This window comes from Microplitis mediator, chromosome 1, assembly GCF_029852145.1.
Source record: "Microplitis mediator isolate UGA2020A chromosome 1, iyMicMedi2.1, whole genome shotgun sequence".
Taxonomy (NCBI): Eukaryota; Metazoa; Arthropoda; class Insecta; order Hymenoptera; family Braconidae; genus Microplitis; species Microplitis mediator.
The window spans coordinates 25417248-25442701 of record NC_079969.1 but is presented as its reverse complement, the minus strand read 5'-3'; the positions used below and the strand labels follow the sequence as shown (position 1 = coordinate 25442701).

At 29.7% G+C, this 25454-nt stretch overlaps 1 protein-coding gene across 1 annotated transcript in view; it reads left to right on the top strand.

Moving 5' to 3' along the window:
• The window catches only part of LOC130673439 (dynein axonemal heavy chain 7), a 42168-nt gene that overhangs the window by 10554 nt on the left and 6160 nt on the right, over positions 1 to 25454 (top strand). The window contains exons 15-42 of the mRNA XM_057478451.1: positions 587 to 813; positions 1012 to 1213; positions 1297 to 1531; positions 1619 to 1734; positions 2742 to 3020; positions 3097 to 3354; positions 3447 to 3731; positions 5186 to 5434; positions 5507 to 6022; positions 6087 to 6233; positions 7373 to 7591; positions 7768 to 8219; positions 9644 to 9841; positions 9904 to 10051; positions 10122 to 10334; positions 10416 to 10588; positions 12318 to 12627; positions 12688 to 12933; positions 13048 to 13277; positions 14810 to 15029; positions 15105 to 15293; positions 16784 to 17158; positions 17246 to 17418; positions 18729 to 18974; positions 19039 to 19326; positions 19399 to 19590; positions 19704 to 19930; positions 19997 to 20370. Of these exons, the coding sequence (XP_057334434.1) occupies positions 587 to 813; positions 1012 to 1213; positions 1297 to 1531; positions 1619 to 1734; positions 2742 to 3020; positions 3097 to 3354; positions 3447 to 3731; positions 5186 to 5434; positions 5507 to 6022; positions 6087 to 6233; positions 7373 to 7591; positions 7768 to 8219; positions 9644 to 9841; positions 9904 to 10051; positions 10122 to 10334; positions 10416 to 10588; positions 12318 to 12627; positions 12688 to 12933; positions 13048 to 13277; positions 14810 to 15029; positions 15105 to 15293; positions 16784 to 17158; positions 17246 to 17418; positions 18729 to 18974; positions 19039 to 19326; positions 19399 to 19590; positions 19704 to 19930; positions 19997 to 20370 (6987 nt within the window). The remainder of the gene's footprint in view (positions 1 to 586; positions 814 to 1011; positions 1214 to 1296; positions 1532 to 1618; positions 1735 to 2741; positions 3021 to 3096; positions 3355 to 3446; positions 3732 to 5185; positions 5435 to 5506; positions 6023 to 6086; positions 6234 to 7372; positions 7592 to 7767; positions 8220 to 9643; positions 9842 to 9903; positions 10052 to 10121; positions 10335 to 10415; positions 10589 to 12317; positions 12628 to 12687; positions 12934 to 13047; positions 13278 to 14809; positions 15030 to 15104; positions 15294 to 16783; positions 17159 to 17245; positions 17419 to 18728; positions 18975 to 19038; positions 19327 to 19398; positions 19591 to 19703; positions 19931 to 19996; positions 20371 to 25454) is intronic.

The following is a 25454-nucleotide window of genomic DNA, read 5'->3' as shown; positions in this document are numbered from 1 at the left end:
TATTATGGGAATGGTTCCTATAATTTATTGGAATGGTTCCTATAAATTATAGGAACCATCCCAATAAATTATAGGAATGATTCCCATAATATTATAGAAAGTATTCCTATAAATTATAGGAACTATTCCTATAATTATAGGAACCATTCCTATAATTATAGGAACCATTCCTATAGTGTTATGGGTATCATTCCCATAATTATATGAACAATTCCTATAATTATGGGAATTATTCCTATAATAATAGGAACCGCTCCCATAATTTATGGTCGTAATTCCTATGATGGTATAGGAAATAATTTCACAAAATTATGGGAACCGATGCCATTATTTTCTCTCCGTGTACTTAAGGAGGGTCTATAGTAATTTTTGACCAAGTTTTTCTCTCAAACAAAACCTTTAAACGCAAAATTAAGATCGAGGCTCGATGCATTACTCTACAATCTAGCAGTCTACGTTTTCATTTTTCAAAAATGTTCATTTGTTCAAGAGATAAACGTGGACAAAGTTTTTGCATACTGCCCAAGAAAAAAGCTCAGACCCCTCTTAATAGTAAAAAAATTTTATATTATTAATGATTTAATAGATCTGGAGAGATATTATGAATTCAGTAATGAACGATCCCAAAGTAATGTCAGTTGTTGAAATTGACAAAATGTTGGATCGTTTGAAAAAATGCACTGGACTTTTGGATTTAATTCAAAAAGGTCTCAATGATTATTTAGAAAAAAAACGTTTATTTTTTCCTCGTTTTTTCTTTCTGTCAAATGATGAATTGTTGGAAATTTTATCTGAAACTAAAGACCCAACACGGTGAGAAAATTACCATTTTATTGAATTTGCTGAATAATAAACTTTATATGTTTGAATCAAAAAGTATAATTCGCTAATTTATATTCACATTCGATGAATTTTTATTACTTTAATACTTTTTTTTTATGTTGAAAAACAAATTTTAAAAAAACTGTAGAGGAAAACTGAATAAGAAAGTAATAGACAAATTATTTATAGAGTCCAACCCCATTTGAAAAAATGTTTTGAGGGAATCGCAAAGCTAGCTTTCACTGAATCAATGGAAATAACAACAATGGAATCATCTGAAGGCGAAACTATTGTCCTGGAAGATAAAATAGACACAGCGAGTGCACGTGGGCAAGTAGAAAAATGGCTTGTCGAGCTTGAAATCGATATGAAGAAGAGCATCAGAGCTCAAGTAAACAAATTAATCATTGGAGAAAATTCAATGAATAAAAACATTGGATTACTTTTGATTAAATTAAGTAATAAATTCAATAGGTAATCAATGCTAAAGAAGCATATTTGATAAAGGAGAGATCTCAGTGGGTCCTCGAGTGGCCTGGACAAACAGTTCTGTGTATAGGGCAACTCTATTGGACTGCAAATGTAACTTCAGCCTTTCTCGAGGGTCTAGATGCACTAAATGCTTACATTGACACTTGTAATACCGAATTAAATCATATTGTTGAGATAGTACGTGGTAAATTATCTAAACAAAATCGTACAACACTCGGTAAATTTATTAAAACCACTTTACAATATGTTTGTTCAAAATAAAAAAGTAAAAAAAAATATTTAAACTCTTTTATTTTATTTTTAGAAGCTCTAATTACGTTAGACGTACACGCAAGAGATGTTTTAGTCGAGCTGTGGGAAAAAAAAGTCACGAAAGACACAGATTTTAAATGGCTGTGTCAATTACGTTACTACTGGATGGTAATTTATCTAAAATAATTTTGAAATACACTGTAAAAAAAACGGAGTAAGTCCAGGCGGTGTAGGTGTTAAAATTTTCGGTGTTAAAATAACACCATCGCCGGTGTAAATATTCTTTACCGGTGTTAAAAAAATTTCACGGTGTTAAAATATTTTTCGGTGATGAAAATATTTAATTTTGTGAATATTTTTACTTACTCGATCACTACAGTTAATTAGTATTTTTATTAATTCATTAAATTATTGGTGATTGAAATGGTGCACGGAAAAAAATAAGCTTTAAAAATTAGTGTTTGAAATTATAACCAGACACCCGGGTGTCAATATGGGGAATTTTAACATTCCAAATAATAAATTTTATAATATACGTGTCGTCAATTTTCTAAATATCAGTTACGATTTTTAAAGTTCAAATGGTAATTTTTCTTGCATAGACAATAAATTTTCAATAAACAAAGAAAAAATAATATTTAGAATGATAAGTTTTACTGATCACTTTATCATTATATTACTTGTCGTTCTCAATTTCTATAGTTCATTTTTTTCGGTGGGCGTAAAATTGTGTAATTTTTAAATAAATTACGTATAACATAAATAAGTATATAGCAAAATTTAAATTCCCTCCCGATAATATTTATTAAATTTTTATATGCAATACATTTTTTTTTCTAATTTCAAAACGTGGAATTTTTTGTTACACCGATTTAACACCGGTATTTTAACACCTCTTACACCGATGTCAAATTGAGTCCATTTTTAACACTACTCTTTTTACATGACAGTAAAGTTAGCGGTCATCTCACAAATTTTAAAACTTTGAAATAATAAAATAAAATGTTTATAAAATGAAAATAAAAAAATGCACGTTTTCACAATTCAAAAATGAGTACATGCATTTTTGTAAATTTTATTATTTTAATTTAAAAAAATTGTCTTATGTCCGCTACATTTACACCCATTCTTTTTACAGTGTAGTTAAATGCACTAATTTAATTATTTCGATGCAGGATGAAAACTTAATTACTATGATGATAAATTCATCATTGAATTACGGGTATGAATATTTAGGAAATACATCTCGATTAGTTATCACTCCGTTGACTGACAGATGTTATCGAACGTTATTTGGAGCACTGGCACTTCATCTCGGTGGTGCACCAGAAGGTCCCGCAGGTACTGGAAAAACAGAAACAACTAAAGATTTAGCGAAAGCTGTTGCTAAACAGTGCGTTGTGTTTAATTGTTCTGATGGCTTAGATTATATCGCTCTTGGAAAATTTTTTAAAGTAAACTTCTATTATTTATTTGTTGATAAGATTAATAAACAATTGAATGGCAATATATGTGGGTTTATTATTGAAGGGCTTAGCTTCATCAGGCGCATGGTCATGTTTCGACGAGTTTAATCGGATTGATTTAGAAGTACTGTCAGTAGTAGCACAACAAATTTTAACAATTCAACGAGCAATTAATTCTAGTAAATCGATACTTGTATTCGAGGGTACTGAATTAAAATTAGATCCAACTTGTGCTATTTTTATAACAATGAATCCTGGATATGCCGGGCGATCAGAATTGCCCGATAATTTAAAAGCTCTTTTTCGTTCAGTTGCGATGATGGTAATTGTCAATATTAATTATATAAATAATTATAAATTTAAGTAAAAAATTTAAATAGATTAAATGATTAATAAAAAAAAATCTTATGTCAGGTACCAGATTATGGTTTAATAGCAGAAAATACTTTATACTCATATGGTTTTTACAAAGCACGTCAGCTGTCAATAAAAATAGTTATGGCTTATCAATTATGCTCAGAACAATTATCTAGTCAGAGTCACTATGATTATGGAATGAGAGCCGTTAAATCTGTGCTAATAGCTGCCGGAAATCTTAAACTAAAATATCCGAATGAAGATGAAGATATTTTGATGTTACGTAGTATCAAAGACGTTAATCTTCCGAAGTTTTTAAATCATGATCTACCTTTATTTAACGTTTGTACATTAAAAATGAAATTATGTTGGGAAAAAATAGTTTAGATCTATAAGGATAAAAAATATCTAACAAACAAGATTTACGAGTATCAGTTTTTTAGATCTATGTATATCTAACAAGGAAGAAATAAATTAATGCACGTAGATCTACAGAGATCTATGTAGACCTACAAAAATCTCCAATAATCTATGTTGACCTACCGGGATCTAAGATGATCTACAAAATCCCTCAACCCGGGAAAAATATCTTTGATCTCACAAGATCAGGTTAGATCTTGTTAGATCTAAGATTTTTTAGAATTTCTTTTTTTATCCCGGGTCGAAAAATTTGACCTGATTTTAGTCTGACTAGACTGCATTTAGATTAATTGGTCTGTATTTGAACTGGCTGATGTGTCTTCAAATTTTTCTAAAAATTTTAAGCTGTTTTTGATCTCAAGACAATTAAAAACAGACTATAAAAACAACTACACCGTAAGAAATGCATGGCATTCAACTCCGTGCTGATATGGTCTCGAGACAGATGCTAAAATAGTATGTGAAATATTCCAAGACAGTATTGTAACGAGTCCCAGAAGTATGGCGTTATTTACTATACTGTATAGTACTGGAGCTATTGTGTTGCTTAAACGTATGCATAGCAGGCACGGCGAAACAGCATGGCCTTGAGACCCAACTACAATGCCGAGGGCACAATGCTACTAGTTTTTTCCGCCATAATTTCTGGTGTGTCAATTAATGTATACTATCGTATTACTACCAAAACTATATAGATGTCGTTAGACTAGGTTTATCGGCCATAAGCATTGTGGATACGGCAACGCAGTATGGGCCTGACGGCCAACTGACATTGCGGCGTTCGCGACAACTATGGCCAATGTTACAATTCCCGCAATGGTCAAATCATCTATGCATACAATTTTATAACCTAGAAAAATCTTCGACACTATACGGTATGGCGTTCACGCCCATACTGGCATATTGACATCTTCAAAATATTTCTTACCGTCTAATAGGTAGAAAAAGCCTAATTTTGGTCTGGATAAAAATATAAGTCGACGAAATATTTTGAGAAAAAAGTATAGTTTTTATCTATAGGCAACTAAAATCATACTAAAAATGATTGAAAACGAGTCTGAAAATAGTCTAAGTAAGGAATAGTGCCGGCGAAACTCGATTAAATTTCACATGTTAATTAAATACAAATATTAAGCAAATTTGAATAGAAATAACTTAAAATTTTTATTTGGTTTAAAACAGATCACATTTTTCGACTCGGGATATGACTTGAAATCTTTTTCAAAACAAAAATTTTGAATACTAATCATTTGATAATTTTTTTCTTTCCTGTTAGTTATAATCTATATGAATCTAAATCTCCTTAGATCTAAATTATTTTTTCTTAGAATAATAAAAAATTGTAATCAAAATTATAAATTATAAAAAAATTACAGGCAATTGCGTCAGATCTTTTTCCAAATATTACTTTACCTAAATCAGATTACACTGAACTTGATGAATGTATTTTGGAAGCATGCAATCAACTTAATGTACAATCCGTGACATTGTTTTTAGAAAAAATTCATCAAATATATGAAATGATGATTGTTAGACACGGTTTTATGATTGTTGGCTTACCATTCAGTGGAAAAACTACAGCTTATAAAGTATTGGCATTAGCGCTTGAATTTTGTGAACAAAAAGTATTCATTTTTAAAACTAGTTTATGTTTCTTTAATTTATAATGATTTAATAATGAGTAAATATTTATCTAGAATTTGTTAAATGAACATAAAGTTGAAGTTTCAATAATAAACCCAAAATCAATAACAATGGGTGAACTGTATGGTCAATTTGACCCAGTATCTCATGAATGGAGTGACGGAATTCTGGCAATTAATTATCGAATATTCGCAACATCGTCAAATGAAAATCGTAAGTGGCTTGTATTTGACGGACCTGTTGACGCAGTATGGATCGAAAATATGAATACAGTGTTGGACGACAATAAAAAATTGTGTCTTATGAGTGGTGAAATAATCCAATTAGCACAAACGACAAATCTAATATTTGAGCCGATGGATCTCGAAGCTGCTTCTCCGGCGACTGTTTCACGCTGTGGCATGATTTATATGGAGCCATTTGCTCTTGGCTGGGAGCCTCTACTAAAATCCTGGATTGGAACGCTACCGGAAAAACTTGGAGACTATTTGAAACAATTTTTGTATGAGTCATTGTTTATGAGGTTTTGTAAGCCACTGTTTCACCTAATCCGCCAAGGAGGATTCAAAGTAATGTTGATTGTATTCAATTTTAAGAAAAAAACAAATTAAATAGAGATTTTTAATTGTGTAGATAATGTGTACGGAGTCAAATATTTTGAGATCAATTACTTATTTAATGGACTGTTTTGTTGATGATTATCGTATTGAGATTGATGAGAAAGAAAGTGGTACACCCAGTGCTCAGCTTAGTGATTTAGATCTTCGAGCACAAATAGAGGTAAGAATATTTATGTTTGGAAAATCTTTTGTCTTTGAAGTACCCGGGTCAAAAGTAAAACTTTATTTCGACTTGGTTTACCGAGTCGTAAGATGGACGTTGGAATTTCGGAACATCAAGGTCACGGGAAACACGGTATATTGTCCCCGTAGTCTTCCTTAAACTTAATCACGATTTGGAGGCGATTTCGAAAGATCTCGTACTTGAATTCCTTGGTATTGTTGATTTAGTTTCTAAATGTATTCTATAATGTAAAAATATTAATTTTTTTTTTTTAATTAATATTTTTAACCAATGAAATCAATATTTACTGTTGCTAAGAATGAAATGAAAAGAAGAAAACAATCATAGAAAATCAAATCCATTTCCATGATTATTTTTCGATATCGAAATTTTGGCGATTGCTGGGTTCAAGGAGCAAGTAGCAAATATCAACTTCGACTTCACCGTCCATCTTACGGCATTAAATAAATTAATATTTTAAATCTAAAGTAAGGCGAATAAATAACTTTTTTCGACTTGGTTCAGCAAGTCATAAGTAAAGTGAATGACTGTCGTGCTCGAAGTGAAGGCGAATAAGTTGAAACTAAGATGAAAAAAGCTCTAAAAGTTGACAACAAATTAATTCAAGTCGAAAAAGTCGAGATCTTATCAAAAAGTCGTCGGCAAATCGACAACTTAAAAAAAAATAAGGTGAAGCCAGCCTGAATCAAGTTTTGTTTTTGACTCGGATACCGAGATACTTCAGATGAAAAATGAAATATAAATAACTAATTTTTATATTGAAAAGAAATGTAATTTTATAAAGATAATTTAATTAAAACAACTCGAATTTAAATTCACAAACTTTAAATTAATATCAGATCATATTTTTTAAAGTTTCACTGCCGAAAGAACAAAAATTTAGGTCGAATTTCACAAGTTCAATTAAAATAAACTTTTTTTTATATTTATATTTCATTAAAATTATGACTGAAATAAATATTTAAAAAAAAGTTCTCATACATTTTTTTAAGATTTCACTTTTTAAGTTTTCTTATTATTCAATTACCGACTAACTTTACCAAGATATTAAATTTTAACGATAACCTATTTTATTACAGAAAAATTAATCAATTAATTTTTATATTTTATTTAAGGGTTCATTTTTTTTCTCATGTATTTGGGCGATGGGTGGCACACTCGAATCCAAAGCTCGTGAACAGTTCAGCCTTCTTTTCCGCGGCTTACTAGAAAAAGAATTTCCTCTTAATCTTGAGGCACTTTTTAATCTCGACCGAATTCCCCCACCTGCAAAACCATACATCTTTATAATGCCAAAAGACGGCCTCGTCTTCGACTATAGATTTATAAAAGAGGTACTTATCAAACATAACTCTTAAAACAATTTCAATAAACCATTAAAACTTTTAAAATAACATATATAGCGCCCAATCTTGTAGTAATTACAAAGTTTCTCTTAAAACTTCCCATCCATTTATAACTTCTCCATCAAATAAATTGAACTTAATGAAAGTAATAAAATTTTACTTAGGGTAAGGGAAAATGGAAACTTTGGTCCGACGAATTATTAAATGCGCCGCCCATTCCAAGAGACATTCCAGTAAATCAAATAATTGTTCCAACAGTCGAGACAATAAGATACACAACTTTGTTTCAATTACTAGTCCAGCATTCTAAGCCTGTGCTGTTAATTGGACCCACTGGAACTGGAAAATCTGTTTACATAACCGACTTTCTATTGAAGAGAAACGACACGACAATTTTTAAGCCTCTGTTAATAAATTTTTCTGCGCAAACATCAGCAAGTCAAGTTCAAGAAATAATAATGAGTAAATTAGATAAGCGTCGAAAAGGTGTCTACGGACCACCGATTGGCAAACGTTGGGTCGTATTTGTCGATGACGTTTCAATGCCATTAAAAGAAGAATATGGCGCCCAACCTCCCATTGAATTGTTACGTCAACTTTTAGATCACTCCCAATGGTATTGTTTTTTGTTTTTTTAATAATTATAAATTAGGGTCGTGTAATTCGTGTTCGAATAAAATCGATTATCAGTATTCGATTCGAAATATTTTAATCTAATCCGAGTAGCACACTTGGCTTTGTGACATCCTGGGAAAAAATGATTTTGCCTAATCATATATAGGCTTACACTGAGAGAACAATTTATTTGAGCCAAATAAGATTTTTTTCAAGCAAATAAATCCCATATTTGAATAGACCCAATCAATACTTATTTGAGACAAAGATATGGTTCATTTGAATGCAATAATGATTTGTTTATAGTTAACAAATATATATTTGAATGAAATAAATGATTTTGTTCAGTCAAATAAATCTTTTTATTTGGTTCAAATAAATTGTTCTCTCAGTGTATATATAATTAGATCTGATCAAACCTGACTAATATATCTATAAGATATAACTTATGAGACTGCTTTTTGACTTATTAATAAGACAGCAAAGTGTAGACAAAGCGATCTGAAATTTATAAGAGCGAAAAAATATCTGCTTAAAAGTCAAATAACTCATCTAAACTATTTTATAACCGAAATTACATTTAGACCGGAAAAAAGATCAGAAATTTCCTATGACTCTAATTAGGATCAACATCTATCTACAGTCGAAGCTCTCTAAAGTTGCCCTCCCTAAAGTTGACAGGATATGCTCTCTAAAGTTGCTCGGATTTTTTCCCACTCTTCTTTTTACTAAACATTGAATACTTATGCTGTTATGCGAGATAGTTAACCTAGAAATAAAATTTTTTTATCATTAATAAAACTATCCGAGCAACTTATAATTAATGAACAAAAGTATTTTCGAGATGTAATAAATTTTATTAGTGTATTTTTCGTCATTGCAAATAATAGTTCAGTCAATGTTTCAAATTAGTGATTATTTTATAAACTCTAAGTATTTTCCATTTTATTTCTTTATTATTTATTTATTAATATTAAAATATTAAAAATAATTTAAAAATCACGATTTAAGGTTAGCCTCAACGCATATGTATCACACGGTTTGTTTTGATTTTGTGACGCATCGAAACGCGCATAGGAGAATCAATTATCCGCGTCTAAAAGACCTCTTTATAACATCTTAAAGTTGGCTTTGTTCTACCTAGGGATAATTCAAATTTTCAAATCATACAAAAAATTCCAATTATTTGTCCGTTTTTGACAATTCGTAACTTTTAAAATTATTCGTATATTTTTTCATTATTCGATTTTAATTTTGAATATTAAATCTTAACTCACATATAATAAATTCAAACCATTTTCTTTTACAATCATTTTCTAATAATTCAAATAACGACGATAAAAATAATTCATGCTCAAGTTGTTTGCACACCCCTACAATTAATCTAATTCATTAAGTCTTAAAATTTATTACTTTTTATTTAAGGTATGATAAAAAAGAAAAAACTCCAGTCAAACTAATTGAAGTACAGCTAATCTGCGCAATGGGTACTCCTGAAAATGGGGGCAGAGACGTAACACCGAGATTCAAAAGGCATTTTTTCACTTTATCAATATCCGAATTTGAAAATCAAGTTATGATTATGATATTTAGTAAAATTATTCTCTGGCATTTAGATACGAGGTACTTTTGCTTTATTGTAAAAAAATAAACTCAATTATAATTTTAAATTAAATTATTTCCAGAGGTTTCAGTAAAGAATTTGATCCATGTATAAATCAAATTGTTTTGGCAACGCTTGATGTTTATCAAGAAAGCTTGAAAAATTTATTACCGACACCTTCAAAGTCCCACTACCTCTTTAATTTACGTGATTTTTCACGAGTTATACAAGTAATTTATATTTATATACGTATATTTAATATTAGAAAACTTGAATTTTATTTTGAAACGTTACTTGTAGGGTGTTCTATTATCAGTACCCGAGTCAATGCCAACTTTGGCATGTATGAAGAGACTTTGGGTTCATGAAATCCTACGAGTGTTTGGCGATCGATTGATTGATGAACAAGATACCACTTGGTTAATTCACCAGCTACGTTCTACAGTTGAGAGGCACATGGAAGCAAGCTTTGATGCTCTATTTGAAGATTTAGCTGGAGACTCAAACGACCCAGTAATAATTATACCTTTGAAATTACTAATTAATTACTAAAATTAACATGAGGTACTGATTTTCTATACTTGGTTTTTTTAGATTGGTGAAAAAGAATTAAGAAAGCTGCTCTATTGCGATTTTATTGATCCTAAAGCAGACGTAAGATTGTACAGAGAAATTCAGGATTTAGAATTATTGAAATCAATTGTCGAGGGTTATTTAATTGAATATAATTCAATGACGAAAAAACCTATGAATTTAGTACTCTTTAGGTATTGATAATTTAAAATTACGGCTAATTATTTTTAATAAAATTTAAGTAGAATAAGGAATTCAAGACTCTGTAGGTCTAAATTATTTTTTCGGGTTATCATTTTATTTTCATACAAAATATATTGTCACGATTGGAAAGAGTGAAGGCGACGGACGAAGGGTTACTATTAATTAATTATTTAGTACACGAAAAGAAAATTATGAAAACGGTTCCCATGATTAGAAACAGTTCCTATAATTATGGGAATGCTACCCATAACATTATGGGAATGGTTCCTATAATTATAGGAATGGTTCCTATAATTTATAGGAATTGTTCCTATAATATTATAGGAATCATTCCCGTAATATATAGGAATGAACCCTATATTTTATAGGAATCATTTCCATATATATATATATATATATATATATATTGATATATATTCCCATATTATAATATCATGGGAATAATTCCCATACTATTATAGGAATAGTTCCCATACTATCATGAAAAAATTGATTCAAAGAAAAGTGTGGTAATCACTAAGGCTTCACTCGAGCCGAGACAAGACAAGATTGGGAAAGTCTTGTCTTGATCTCGAAAGCTTTGATCTCGTCTTGATCTTGACTTCAAAATGTAAGTCTTGCATGGATCTCGAAAAATAAGTTATTAATAATATTGTCTTGTATTGTCTTGTCAAGATCTCGTCTTGGTCTTGAGTAACCTAAAATTTTCTTAATATCAGTCATAATTCGTTATTACTTGGAATTTATACAAGTATATTAATATAGGTATAGATATGTATATACAGCTGTATTAAGAGTAAGCTTTATCAATACCAAAAATACTGTCATTGAAAATAATTAATAAGCTAAAATGAAGTCAATAGTTCTAGTCTTTCTTAAAGCATGGAGTCTTATTACGAGTAATTCTCATATACTTATGCTTATTGTATTTTTATGTCTTGTCAAGACTTAGCGAGATGTTTTTAATGATATTGGTCTTGGTCTTGAATTGCGATCTATAATATCGTCTTGGTCTTGTCTTGACAAATCAAGACGAGGTCAAAACAAGACCAATCTAATCTCGATCTTGAGTGAAGCCCTAGTAATTACTTCTACAATACACAGAAATATTATTAAATATAAAAACAAAAATTCAAACATTGAAACAAAAATTCGTATTTGGCAAAAACATTAAAATTTTTAACTAAAATTATTTTTAACAAATTTAGCGTCGAAGAACAAAAGTTCCTATAATTTTCTTTCCGTGTATAAAATTACCCAAAAAACTTATTCTATAACTCAACCAAGGAGCCTAATAGGACCGTCACGTGGTTAGTGTGAGAATGCTTAATATTTGGTAATATTTTTGGATACTAAATAAGTTTATTTCGTACCGAGTGGCAGTACTATAAACAATTCCGATTGTTAACCTGCGTGGCTTCAGGGTAGGTCCGGGATTTTAAAGCGTTAAAGTTTTATTTTTGACCCGGGTAAACATTTGGTTATATAGAATTTTTAGAATTTATTTATTTATTATGTTGTTACCTCGAAAAACTAAACAAGATAAAGAAAAATTTTACTCCTTCTTATTGAAATCAATAAGAATATAAATAAAAGTCACATGAATCTAAAATCTCTATTTTTATTTTTGAACTCAGAGTTTTCAAAATATTGATTAGGGAAATACTTATTTTACGTGAAAAAAATTCTATTTGAATAATAAATAACTTTATTCAATAGATTTGCAATAGAACATATATCAAAAATGGCACGAATAATAAAGCAGCCACGAAGTCATGCTTTGATTGTTGGAGTAGGTGGTTCAGGAAGACAATCCTTGACCCGATTGTCATCTCATATATGTGGATACGAGCTTTCCCAAGTAGAATTGACTAAAAATTATGGAACCCATGAATGGCATGAAGATCTTAAAAAAATTCTTAAAAAAGCAACTGCCGGAGAACTGAGTTCGACATTTTTATTTGCCGACAGTCAAATAAAAAATGAAAGTTTTCTTGAAGATATCAGTAACATGTTAAATTCTGGCGAGGTAAATATCTATGATTTTGTTTTTAAAATCATATTTTATTTGTTGTTTTAAATAAAACAGGTTCCAAATTTATTTAATAATGAAGAAAAAGCAGAGATATGTGAAAAAATGCGAATGATCGATCGTCAACGTGAACGTGCAATGCAAACAGACGGTAGTCTCGTAGCTTTATTCAATTTATTTGTACAAATAGCGCGAGATCAACTGCATATTGTTGTTGCAATGTCACCAATTGGTGATGGATTTCGTAATAGAATACGAACTTTTCCAGCTCTCGTAAACTGCTGTACTATCGATTGGCTTCAGGTATTTCGTTTAAAATCCTTTCAATAAAATATTCAATTACAAATATATGTTATTTTATATTTTTAAATTAAATATTGTCGAAATAAATATTTATTTCATTTTATTTTAAAAAAGCCTTGGCCAGAAGATGCATTATTGGCAGTAGCAACTCGATTTTTAAGTGAAATTCAATTAACAGATCACGAGCGCAATACAGGAATTGAAATGTGTCAATTTTTTCACATATCAACTCAACTATTAACGGACGAACTTTATACGCGATTAAAAAGATACAATTATGTCACTCCAACGTCATATTTAGAGATGATCAATACATTTAAAGAACTGTTGGATAATAAAAGAAAGTAAATAAAAATTATAAATAAATATTAGGGTGATTCAAAAAATAAAAAATTTTTTTTTTTTTCGGAAACAGGTTCAAAAGTTTCATTTAGATAAAAAAAGACGCCTGTGAAAATTAGAGCTCTTAATATTAACATTATGATGTTCCTTATTGCACTTTTCTATTTTCCATAAAAATAACATGGAAAAAATTTTTTTTGCGTTTTCTGATTTTTATAAATAGTTAACGATGCGTCATAGGAATAATTGGCACGTATATTTTTGTAGGTAATTGAATGTTCTACAAAAAAAGTTTCTTATCATTTTTTGATAAATCTATTTGTTCAAAAGTTATTTGAGATTGAAGTCGAATTCATATTAAATTTTGAGATCTTTTTACTTTTCCGGCGAAACTATCAGACCTATTACAAAATATTATGGGACCTTTTTTGTAGACAATTTTATTCCCTAGAAGTTATTTCCAAGAAAGTTTTTTCGAATTCCGCATTGTTTTCTAGTAATTTTTATTTTAATGTCAAGTTCATAAAAAAAAATAGTCTTCTGATCGATTTTAAGAGCTTGACATTAAAATAAAAATAATTAGAAAACAATGCGGAATTCGAAAAAACTTTATTAAAAATAACTTGTAGGGAACAAAATTGTCAACAAAAAAGATCCCATGATATTTTGTAATAGGTCTGATAATTTCGCCGGAAAAGTAAAAAGATCTCAAAATTTAATATGAATTCGACTTCAATCCCAAATAACTTTTGAACAAATAGATTTATCAAAAAATGATAAGAAACATTTTTTGTACAGCATTCAATTACCTACAAAACCATGCCTGCCAATTATTCCTATGATGCATCGTTAGCTACTTATAAAAATCAGAAGACGCAAAAAAAATTTTTTCCATGTTATTCTTACACTGTAAAAAATCACCGGGGTAAGTCCGAGCGGTGTAGGTGTTAAATTTCAACACCGAAAGCGGTGTGAAAATAACGCCGCCGCCGGTGTAAATATTCTGTACCGATATTAAAAAAAATTCCCCGGTGTTAAAATAATGCCGCCACCGGTGTAAATATTCTAGATTTTTGTTAAAATAACGCCGCCGCCGGTGTAGATATTCTTTACCGGTGTTAAAATTTTTTACTTTGTGAATATTTGTACTTACTCGATCACTATACTTGTTAATAAATAATATTCTTTACTAATTTTCATAAAGAACTGACATTTTTTGTGTTTTATAATCTCTAAAGTTAATACTCCAAGCGGTGTAATTTTATTTTAACACCGGGCGGTGTTAAAATGAGTCCATTTTTAACACCGCTCTTTTTACAGTGTATAGAAAATAGAAAAATGCAATGAGGAACCTCTTAAAGTTAATGTTAAGAGCTCTAATTTTCACGGGCGTTTTTTTCTATCTAAACGAAACTTTTGAACCTGTTTCCGAGAAAACAAAAAAATTTGTTATTTTTTTAATTACCCTAATGAATATCTGTAATTTGTTTAAAAATGCAAATTTAATTTTGTAATTTATCATAATATTTTTTAGAGAAATTACTCTGGCTAAAAATCGTTACGAGGGTGGGATTGGTCGTTTAGATTCAACGCGGACACAAGTTAGTGAAATGCAAGAAACTTTGAAAGAATTGCAACCGATGTTAGTGACAGCTGCGCAAGATGTACAGAAAACTGTTGCTAATGTTGAGAAGGAGAGCTCCGAAGTTGCTGAAGTTGAGAAAATTGTTAAAATTGATGAGGAAGCAGCTTTAGTAAATATTTATTAATAAATTGTTTTGAATTACTTATAAAAAAGTTGGGTGAATAAATGAATGTTTCAAATACAGAAAGTAGCTGCTGCAGCTGAAGAAATAAAAACTGAATGCGATGATAATTTATCAGCGGCAATGCCGATATTAAATGAAGCGCAAACGGCATTAAATACATTGACGACTACTGATATTGCTGTTGTCAGATCGATGAAAAATCCGCCGGCTAATGTTAAACTTGTTATGGAGAGTATTTGCATTTTAAAGGTAAATTTATTTTATACATGAATAATAGGGTGACCCAAAAGAACCCACTTTTTTTTTTGTTTTTATGTCTCATATGAAGATTTGTTGATTCAACATATTTTCAGAACCCTCTCCAAAAATCAGCTCGATAAAAATTTTTTAAGAGGTCGATCAGAAATTCAGAAAATTCCAAAAATGATTGAAGTTCGGATTTTTTTAGTAATTTTTTTCTTTCTCGTCACAGCAATAGTTTTTATGTAAAATAATGAATATTCTGAAAATTTTAGCACAAAATTTAAGTAACAAAACGTCGCTCAAGAATTTTGAATGTTTCCGAGACATCTTTTGGACGTTTTCGAGCTACCCTTGAATGTTAATTAATATTAAAGCATCTCAATTTTTTTACCTTTAATTTAGATCATAACGAATCAAAATAGTGCCCGAGACATAGTAAAAATTAGTTATTTACATACTTTTTATTTTTTTATTCAATTTCTAGGTTTTTTTTGTTATTCAAATCTTACCCAATTTTATTGTGTAAGACTGACCAGTATATTTTCGTTTATACAAAAATTATATTTTAGAGGAATGATAATAATTGAGTGACAAAAACTACAAAAGTTAATTAAAAGTATTAGCGACCCATTATGAGCTAATATTCAAAATTCTTGAGCGAAGCTTAAAAATCTACACTGTAAAAAGAGCGGTGTTAAAAATGGACTCATTTTAACTCCGCTCGGTGTTAAAATGAAATTACACCGGTGTAGGAGGCGTAATTCGGCGGTGTTAAAATACCGGTGTTACACCGGTGTAAAAGCGGGGTACACGTGTACTGCGTCCGCTTGGAGTATTAACTTAAAGATTATCAAAAAAAAATGTCAGTTTTTTATGAAAATTAATAAAAAATATCATTTATTAACAAGTTAGTGATCGAGTAAGTAAAAATATTCACAAAGTAAAATATTTTAACACCGGTAAAGAATATCTACACCGGCGGCGGCGTTATTTTAACACCGATAAAGAATATCTATACCGACAGCGGTGTTATTTTAACACCGGGGAATTTTTTTTAATACCGGTACAGAATATTTACACCGGCGGCGGCGTTATTTTCACACCGCTTTTGGTGTTGAAATTTAACACTGCCGATATTAACACCTACACCGCTTGGACTTACCCCGGTGATTTTTTACAGTGTATATTTTGAGTCAAAATTTTCAGCATGGCATTGATTTTGCAGTTAGAAAATATTTTTGCCACGAGAAAGAAAAAATTAAAAAAAAAATCCGAATCTCAATCATTTTTGGAATTTCCGAATTTTTCGAGCGACCCCTTAAAAAATGCTTATCGAACTGATTATTGGAGAGGGTTCTTAAAACGTGTGAAACCAACAAATTTTCATATGAGACTCGAAAACAAAAAAAGTCGGTTTATTGGGTCGTCCTAATATATAGATATATTTAAATCGATGTAAATTTTATTTACTCATTTCACGATTTATTATATTTAAGGAAATAAAACCCGATAAAGCACAAACAGCAGACGGAAAATCTTACGACGACTATTGGAAAGCGTCTTTAAAAATTTTAGCTGACGTTAAGTTTCTAGATTCATTGGTACACTTCGATAAAGACAATATACCTGACCAAGTTATCGACAAAATACGTCGTGAGTATCTCGCAAATCCAAACTTTGATCCAGATAAAGTTAAAGTTTCATCTACCGCATGCGAGGGCTTATGTAAATGGGTTTTCGCTATGTCTGAGTACGATAAAGTTGCTAAAGTTGTTGCTCCTAAGAAGAAAGCTTTAGCTGAGGCACAACAAGTTTACAATGACGCGATGGATAAATTGTCTGCCAAGCGAGCTCAATTACGTGAAGTTCAGGTGCACTAATAGTTTAATAACTTGTTAACATGAGTTATAATCTTTATTTTTACTTTACATAAATTAATAATAATAATGAATTTAAAGTCTAAATTAGGAGCTTTGGAAGCTGATCTAGCATCCAGAAAATCAGAGTATCAAAAAATGATTGACAAAGTAACAAATTGTGAACAAAAATTAAAACGCGCTGAAGAATTAATTGGTGGATTAGGTGGCGAGTCAACTAGATGGTCTCAATGTACCAAAGAATTAGGAGAAAAGTAGAAAAAAATAAATTTGTTTATTTAAATTAAACATAATTACAGTCGAACCTCGTTATAAGACTACGCATTATAAGCCTCCCCTCAATTTGTTAAAATTCGCTTGGAATGCTTTCCCACGAACAACTCAATAAAAATTTTGCGCCGAACCCTCACTATAAGACTAACGACCAGCACGACTAAAATCGAGATAAAATGTACATACATATAAATTGTAGATTAAGTAATTTATTTTCACAAAGAATATTTAAAATTTTTTGGTTTCATATAATTAATTAAGAGGATATGCCATCTGTTCTCTTTCTCACACACATGTAAACAAACAAAACGGTCCTTGCACTTACATTAGCGAATGGAAATTTCAAATTAGCCGGTCTCAGATATAAACTGAAATTTCCGAACGAGAAGCATTTCGTTTGATAAATAATAACTTTACGCATCGAATGAAATATTTTATTTAATGATTTGGGTCTTTTTCTGTGAAAACGGTTAATTTGAAAATCACCTATTTCACTCTCTTAAGAGAAAAGAACGACAAAATTCTATTTATTTATCATTATACATAAAATAGATTCACTGGATAATAGAGCAGAGTTTAACTGAATACAGAGGGGGAGGGGGGGCAAAAGGGGGTAGGGTAGGCAAAACGGGGTACCCCCAAAATTTTATAAAAAAAAAATTTTATATTTTAAATGGTTTTTAAACATTCCAAAATCACTTCTGTAAATATAATTAAGCGTTACTTTGAATTTTTTTTGATAAACTTTTTCAAAAATCAATTGTCAGTTGAAAAATATTAATGACGTTTGTTTTTTGATAAAAACTATTAAAAATTTGTATTTTTATTTAGTATCCAATAAACATGTAAAATACAATTTTTCTTCATGTAAATTACTTACAAAAAAATTCAACTTAATCAAATTCGTTTAAAATCTAGAAATTTTTTTTTTTTTTACCTTTTTTAGGGGGTACCCCACTTTGCCCGCAGAAATGAAAAATTTTTTTTTTCAACGGTAACTGAAAATTTCTTCTATTTACTTTGAATATCATTAAAAAAAAAAAGATTTAGAGTATTTGAGTCCTCGAAAACTTGGTATTTCCTTAAGTACCCTCTTTTGCCCCTCCCTCCCCTAAATAAAACGTAAAACAGCGATAGTCTTATAACGAGGCTCCGGCGCAGACACTGATAAGTACAATAGTGTGAGAACCTTAATTCTAAAAATTTTTTTCTCTACAACTCGAGCTAGTCTTACAACGAGATCTGGCTGCAGTTAATAATTATTAATAATATATATTTATTTTAATTAAAGGTATGATAGTTTGACTGGTGATATTATTATTGCATCAGGCGTAATTGCTTATTTAGGAGTATTTACAACGTATTATCGTACTAAACAAATAAAATCATGGGTTGAAAAATGTAAAAGTTTAAATGTTGTGTGCACGGATGATTTTTCTTTGAAAGACGTACTAGGAGATCCAGTACAAATAAGATCTTGGAGTATTTCTGAGCTACCAAATGATTCATTTTCTATTGAAAACGGAATAATTATCAAGTAATTAAATTTATTTAAATTATTTACTTTGTATTGATATTTTATTATTTGAATAAATTTTCAGAAATGCAAGAAGATGGCCGCTGATGATAGACCCGCAGAACCAAGCAAACAAGTGGATTAAAAATATGGAAAAGCCCAATAACATGAGTATAATTCGACTTACTCATCCGGATTACGCGCGTGTTTTAGAAAATGCGATTCAGTTTGGCCAGCCAGTATTGTTAGAGAATGTGGGAGAGGAATTGGACGCAATGTTAGAGCCTGTGTTGCTTAGACAAACTTTTAAACAAGGCGGCGCTTTATGCATTAAATTAGGAGACTCTGTTGTCGAGTATAATACGAATTTTCGGTATAATTTTAATCTTGAATTACGTAAAATATCTCGTTGACTATCAAATAATTCTACTTAAAACATTTGCAGACTCTTTATTACAACAAAGTTAAGTAATCCACATTATTTACCAGAGATAGCGGTCAAAGTTACTTTAATTAACTTTGTTATAACTTCAAATGGTCTTGAAGATCAATTACTTGGTATTGTTGTGGCTAAAGAACGTCCGGATTTAGAATCGGAAAGAAATTCATTAATTATTCAAGGGGCTGCTAACAAGAAGTAAATTAAATTTTCAAATATATTTTGGCGGGAATATAAATTATCTTTTTTATAATTTAAATTTTTTATTACTGGCAAATATTAATGAATTTTTTTTTTTTTTTTTGCAATAGATTATTGAAAGAAACAGAAGATAAAATATTAGAAATATTGTCTGTCTCTGAGGGTAATATTTTAGATGACGAAGACGCTGTTACAGTTTTAACTTCATCAAAAGTTCTTAGCAATGACATTCAAGCGAAACAAACAGCTGCAGAAATAACTGAAAAATCAATTAATTCAACGAGACTTCAGTATGCGTCGATTGCTGAATATTCAACAATATTATTTTTTACAATCGGTGAGAAAAAAAAAAAATTTTAAAACAAATTTAAAGTATAATTTTAATAATTATATTTTGTAACAGCTGTACTGGCAAACATCGATCCAATGTACCAGTACTCGTTGGCGTGGTTTGTAAATTTATTTAAAATGTCAATCGATACTACCGGACAATCTGAGAGTCTCGAGCTGCATTTAAAAGAATTGACCAAAAATTTAACCCATTCGTTGTATATAAATATATGCAGATCACTGTTTGAAAAAGATAAGCTGCTGTTTTCAATGCTGCTGTCAATTCAACTGATGGATAAATTAAAATCAAGTATACCACCAGCCCAATGGATGTTTTTACTGACTGGAGGAGTAGGTCTTGACAATCCTTTTCCAAACCCGTGTTCTTGGCTGCCGGCCAAACTGTGGGATGAATTGTGCCGTCTAGATGACGTACCAGGGTTCAAAGTAATTTTTTAAATATATGCCACCTTTTTCTTTTTTTTTTAATAATTTAGTAATCGAACTCAGCAGCTTTTTATTCCACTCTAATAATTTATCAATTACTGTGTCAATTAATCATTTGCGCAAAAGGTAAAAGTTATGAAATTTTATTTTTTAAAGAGGCCAATGAGACCTTTTTCGTGGCGTGTTTGCTTAATAATAAGCCACTGCAGTTGACACAATCGCATAGGAACGATCTTTGACCTTTTATCGATTTAGTTACTCCTCACCGCAATCATTTACATTTTTATTAGACTTTTATCTTTTTAGTAAATAAAAATAATTAATGACAATTAAAAATAGATATGACTATTTTTAAAAATACGTCTACTTTATAGAATCGATACCTTGGATAATTCATTTTAATTGACGCGGAATTTTCAATTAATTAATATAAAGTGATCTAGTTAGACCAATTTTTTTAAAATTATATTGCACTGAAAATTAAATTTATAAAAGCAAACTGCAAAGTAATAAATGATTCCTAATTCATTTTTAAAAGAGTAAGTAATTATGAATTTTTGTTACTCCACCGATTTATGGTAAAAAAATAATTTTTTGACAAACGAAATTTTTATTCGGTGAATTTGAAAAGTACTCGATGGGTTTATTTTAAGTTTTAATGATCACTGTACAACAAAATATTTGTTGTACCTATTGAAAAAAGAAGAAAAAAATTCAGCCAAATTTCAGCCCTAAATATACATTTTTTTTATGACACTAAAGTTAGCCGAGGTCTAATAATTTTTGAATTTTTTTCAAAACGATAAATTATTTAAAAAATAGTATATTATGAACCTAGAGAGAAAAGTAGGACCTGATCGCACCGAAAGTTTAAATTTTTGCCTATCTGTCACGAATTTAAAATTTTAAACTGACTTATAATCATAATCACGTATACGGAAAGAAAATTATGGCAGCGGTTCCCATAATTTTGTGAAATTTTTTCCTATACCATCATAGGAATTACGACCATAAATTATGGGAGCGGTTCCTATAATTATAGGAATGTTTCCCATAATTATAGGAATAGTTCCTATAATTATAGGAATGTTTCCCATAATTATAGGAATAGTTCCTATAATTATGGGAATGATACCCATAACACTATAGGAATGGTTCCTATAATTATAGGAATGGTTCCTATAATTTATAGGAATACTTTCTACAATATTATAGGAACCATTCCCATAATATTATGGGAATGGTTCCTATAATATTATGGGAATGGTTCCTATAATAGTATGGGAACTATTCCCATAATATTATGGGAATGATTCCCATAATGCAATTGGAATGGTTCGTATACCATTATGGGAATCATTCCCATAATATTATGGGAATAGTTCCTATACTATTATAGGAACCATTCCTATAATATTATGGGAATGGTTCCCATATTATCATGAAAAAATTAATTTAAAGAAGTGTGGTAATCACTTCTACAATACACAGAAATATTATTAAACATAAAAACAAAAATTCAAACATTGAAAAAAAAAATCGTATTTGGCAAAAAAACATTAAAATTTTTAACAAGAATTTTTTGTCAGCACAAAACATTCAAGAAAATTCAAATTTTGGGAAATTTCTACACTATTGGGCAAAAAAAAAATTTTATGATATTATAGGGATGGTTCCCATAACATTATGGGAATAGTTTCCATAATATTATAGGAATAGTTCCTATACCAATATGGGAACCATTCCCATTATAGTATGGGAATGATTCCCATACCATTATGGGAATGGTTCTCATAATGATATGGGAATAGTTTCCATAATATTATGGGAATAGTTTCCATAATATTATGGGAACCATCCCCATAATGGTATGGGAATCATTCCCATACCATTATGGGAACCATTCCCATAATGCATAGGAAAACTTCCCATAATTTTCTTTCCGTGTAAATATTTAATATATATAAATGGCAATAAGGTAAAAGCCCCTATACCCACTCACTTTTCATTGGAGAGAGATTAAATCACTGAATATAAATTAATAAATAAAATGAAAATCCATATGTTTTTTATAGTTATTTTTTGAAGTTTCAAGTATTGGAATGAAATTTTAATTTGAAGAATAATATTGATAATTAATTATTATTATTAATTTTTTAAATAAGGTCCTTGAATTTACCCACAGTCGCTCAATTTTAACAATACATTTAATAAGATAGTTACAAAAATGATTAAAAAATTGAACGTAATCTAAATTTAATCTTATGATTAATTATGTAACGCAAATTTAAATATTAAATTTGAATCAAATCCTTAATTGATTTTTAAATTTTTTTAAGAGTAAATTCAAATGTTTGAAAAATAAATTATTAGAAATTAGAGAAAACTAAAAATCGTACGTCAAAATGGCGGCAGAATATGACAAAAAAATATTTTAAAAAATAAAAAAAAAACACACGCAAGTGTTTGAACAAACCTTGGTGGGGAAATAATATGCAGAAGGGTGTCCTAATACACTTGGAGATTTAATTTAAATTGCTCCAAGTGCATTGCAGCTAAAAAAAAACGTCACTTAACTGCTATTTCCCACCAGACGATGCCAGATGATTAGGTTCAGGAACTTGAAAGTTACCAGCATCAGGAATTCACAACACTTTTTACACTAGCACTGAACACTCAACACTTAACGATACCACAGACACTTTGCACAATTTAAATTTTATAAACACTGCACATTTTAATTAAACAATGACTATGACCAATAAATTTTATGGATAATTCCGCGAATTAACTGCAATACTGTGTTTCAATTTAAACGTAAAGAAGGATCTGGACTACTACTGCCGTTGTCGATGATACTGACTGCCGCTATTGGACCGCCAGTTGATACAAAACAATCGATTTTGCAATCATTCGATCGCCTCCCCCCCCCTAATTTAGCAAAAATTTGAACGTTGAAAACAGTGACACGCATTAGCGCCAACTTGGCGCGAAATTACAAAATTGAAATTCAATAATTTCATTAAAATTTATGTGTATCAATAATTAAATTAATTACACTAAAAAGTATACTCGAAATTTTTTATTTTCATCAATAATTTATTAGTTATTCTTATTACTTGCGCGGTAAATTTAAAAATTCGAAAAATACCTTATTAGAATTGGGAGAAAAATTTAAAATCCTGAATCAAAATAAAATGGTGGTAGAATATGATAAAAATATTTAAAATATTAAAAAAAAAAAACGAGCATTTCAAATGTACGATGGAAATAATTACTTCGTTAAGATAAAAGGTATTATCACTTTTTTTTCAGCGTATCTGAATAATTATTATCATATTGTTTTTATAAATCATTCAAATCATCAATGCTAAAAGTATGAGGTTCAATATTTTCCAAATGGAAGTCGATTAATACTTGGTCGTCAATGTCATGACCAAAATCATGATCTTCATCATGATTTTCTGGCTGGCTTGGCCTAAGCTTTGGTTGGATAAATTTATTTCTGACTTCAATTTTATACAATTCTTTTGAAATCAACCAGAACAATAAAGCTCCAGCCGTATCTTGAACACATACATTCTTATGGCCTTCAACATGAGAATGATGACGGCAATTCGTATTATCAATTGATCGCCTTTCAACATAATTAAAATAATCCAAACGTATAACATTATAATCTTTACTCATTAATGGTAGAAGAATATTTTTTATTTCTTCATTTTTGACATAAATGAACCGAATATTATAATAATTTAAATACTTTTTTAAATTCGCAATGAAATCCATTCGATTTTCAAATCCCACTTTCCATTCAATTCCATACGTATTATAATAATTCAAATACGTAGCTTTCATTTTTTTTGATAAAGTATTAAAATTACCCGTCGATTTAACAACATACAATTTATTGTTTAAAATATTTCCATTGATATCAAAACAATATACACTTAATTCTTTGATAAGGAATACATTACTGTCATTAGCATAACCACTCAAATCAATAACAGCATTATTATCCGTTGGAAGTTGTAATTTTTCTAATTTTTTTCTATTTACAAGCCAACGTCCCATCATTATAGCATTTTCTGAAACACAATAATTATTTGATTTGTTCTCATGATTTTCACACGTTGTCGTCATTACTTTTTTTCCATTACCAAATCCCAATGTACTTAAATATTTGATATTATTTATTTTTCTATGACAATAAATTTCTAATAGTTCTACTTGTTTTTTATCTCGTACATAAATATCATTTGAGTCCAATAATTTCACTAATCTTGCATTAAATACCTGATCGTACAAATCACCATGAAACCACTTGATACCGCATTCATTATAAAATTCACGATAACTGATGTTATTAATAATCGATGATTTTTGAGAAAGTGTTAATTTTGGGGGTTTTATAAGATATAGTCTTCCAATAATTATTTCCTCATCCTCAGCAATACATGAACAAAATTCTTTTATTATATATCTTTCGCCGAGCATAAATCCCGTAAAATCAATAATCATCATTTTATCTATTTTTTCGACGTGTCTAATAAAAGTAGAAAAATGTTTGTTTATTTTTTTTTTTACTTTTTATTTTAATTTTAATAACTACTATATATCCCTGATAAATAAATAAAATTATTTGTCACTCGTGTGAGAATAAAATTTGAATTGTATTTGTAATGACTCAGATTAACTATATTTACTTATATAAATTTATATTGAGTAAATGAAGTGGATAAATTAAAAACTGATTTTGCACGCCTCGGAAGCGAAGCGGAGAGGTTGTGCTTTATAACCAACCTGTCAAGGTCACACGATTTCCACTCATTAAAGTGCATATATTTTTTTTCTATTACTTTTAAACATTATGAAAAACACATCAATATAAAGCTGAAACACTAATAAATAATCCTGATACTTTTTTTAATTTGTCTAATATGTATTAATATAAAAAAAAGTTCATTAAAAAAAATTTATCGTGGACGTCCATTAGTCTGTGGTTCAAAAAAACGGCGTGGTACGGATATCTCGAGAACGACTTGACGAAACTACTTAATTTTTTTTTCGAAATTTTCAGAAAT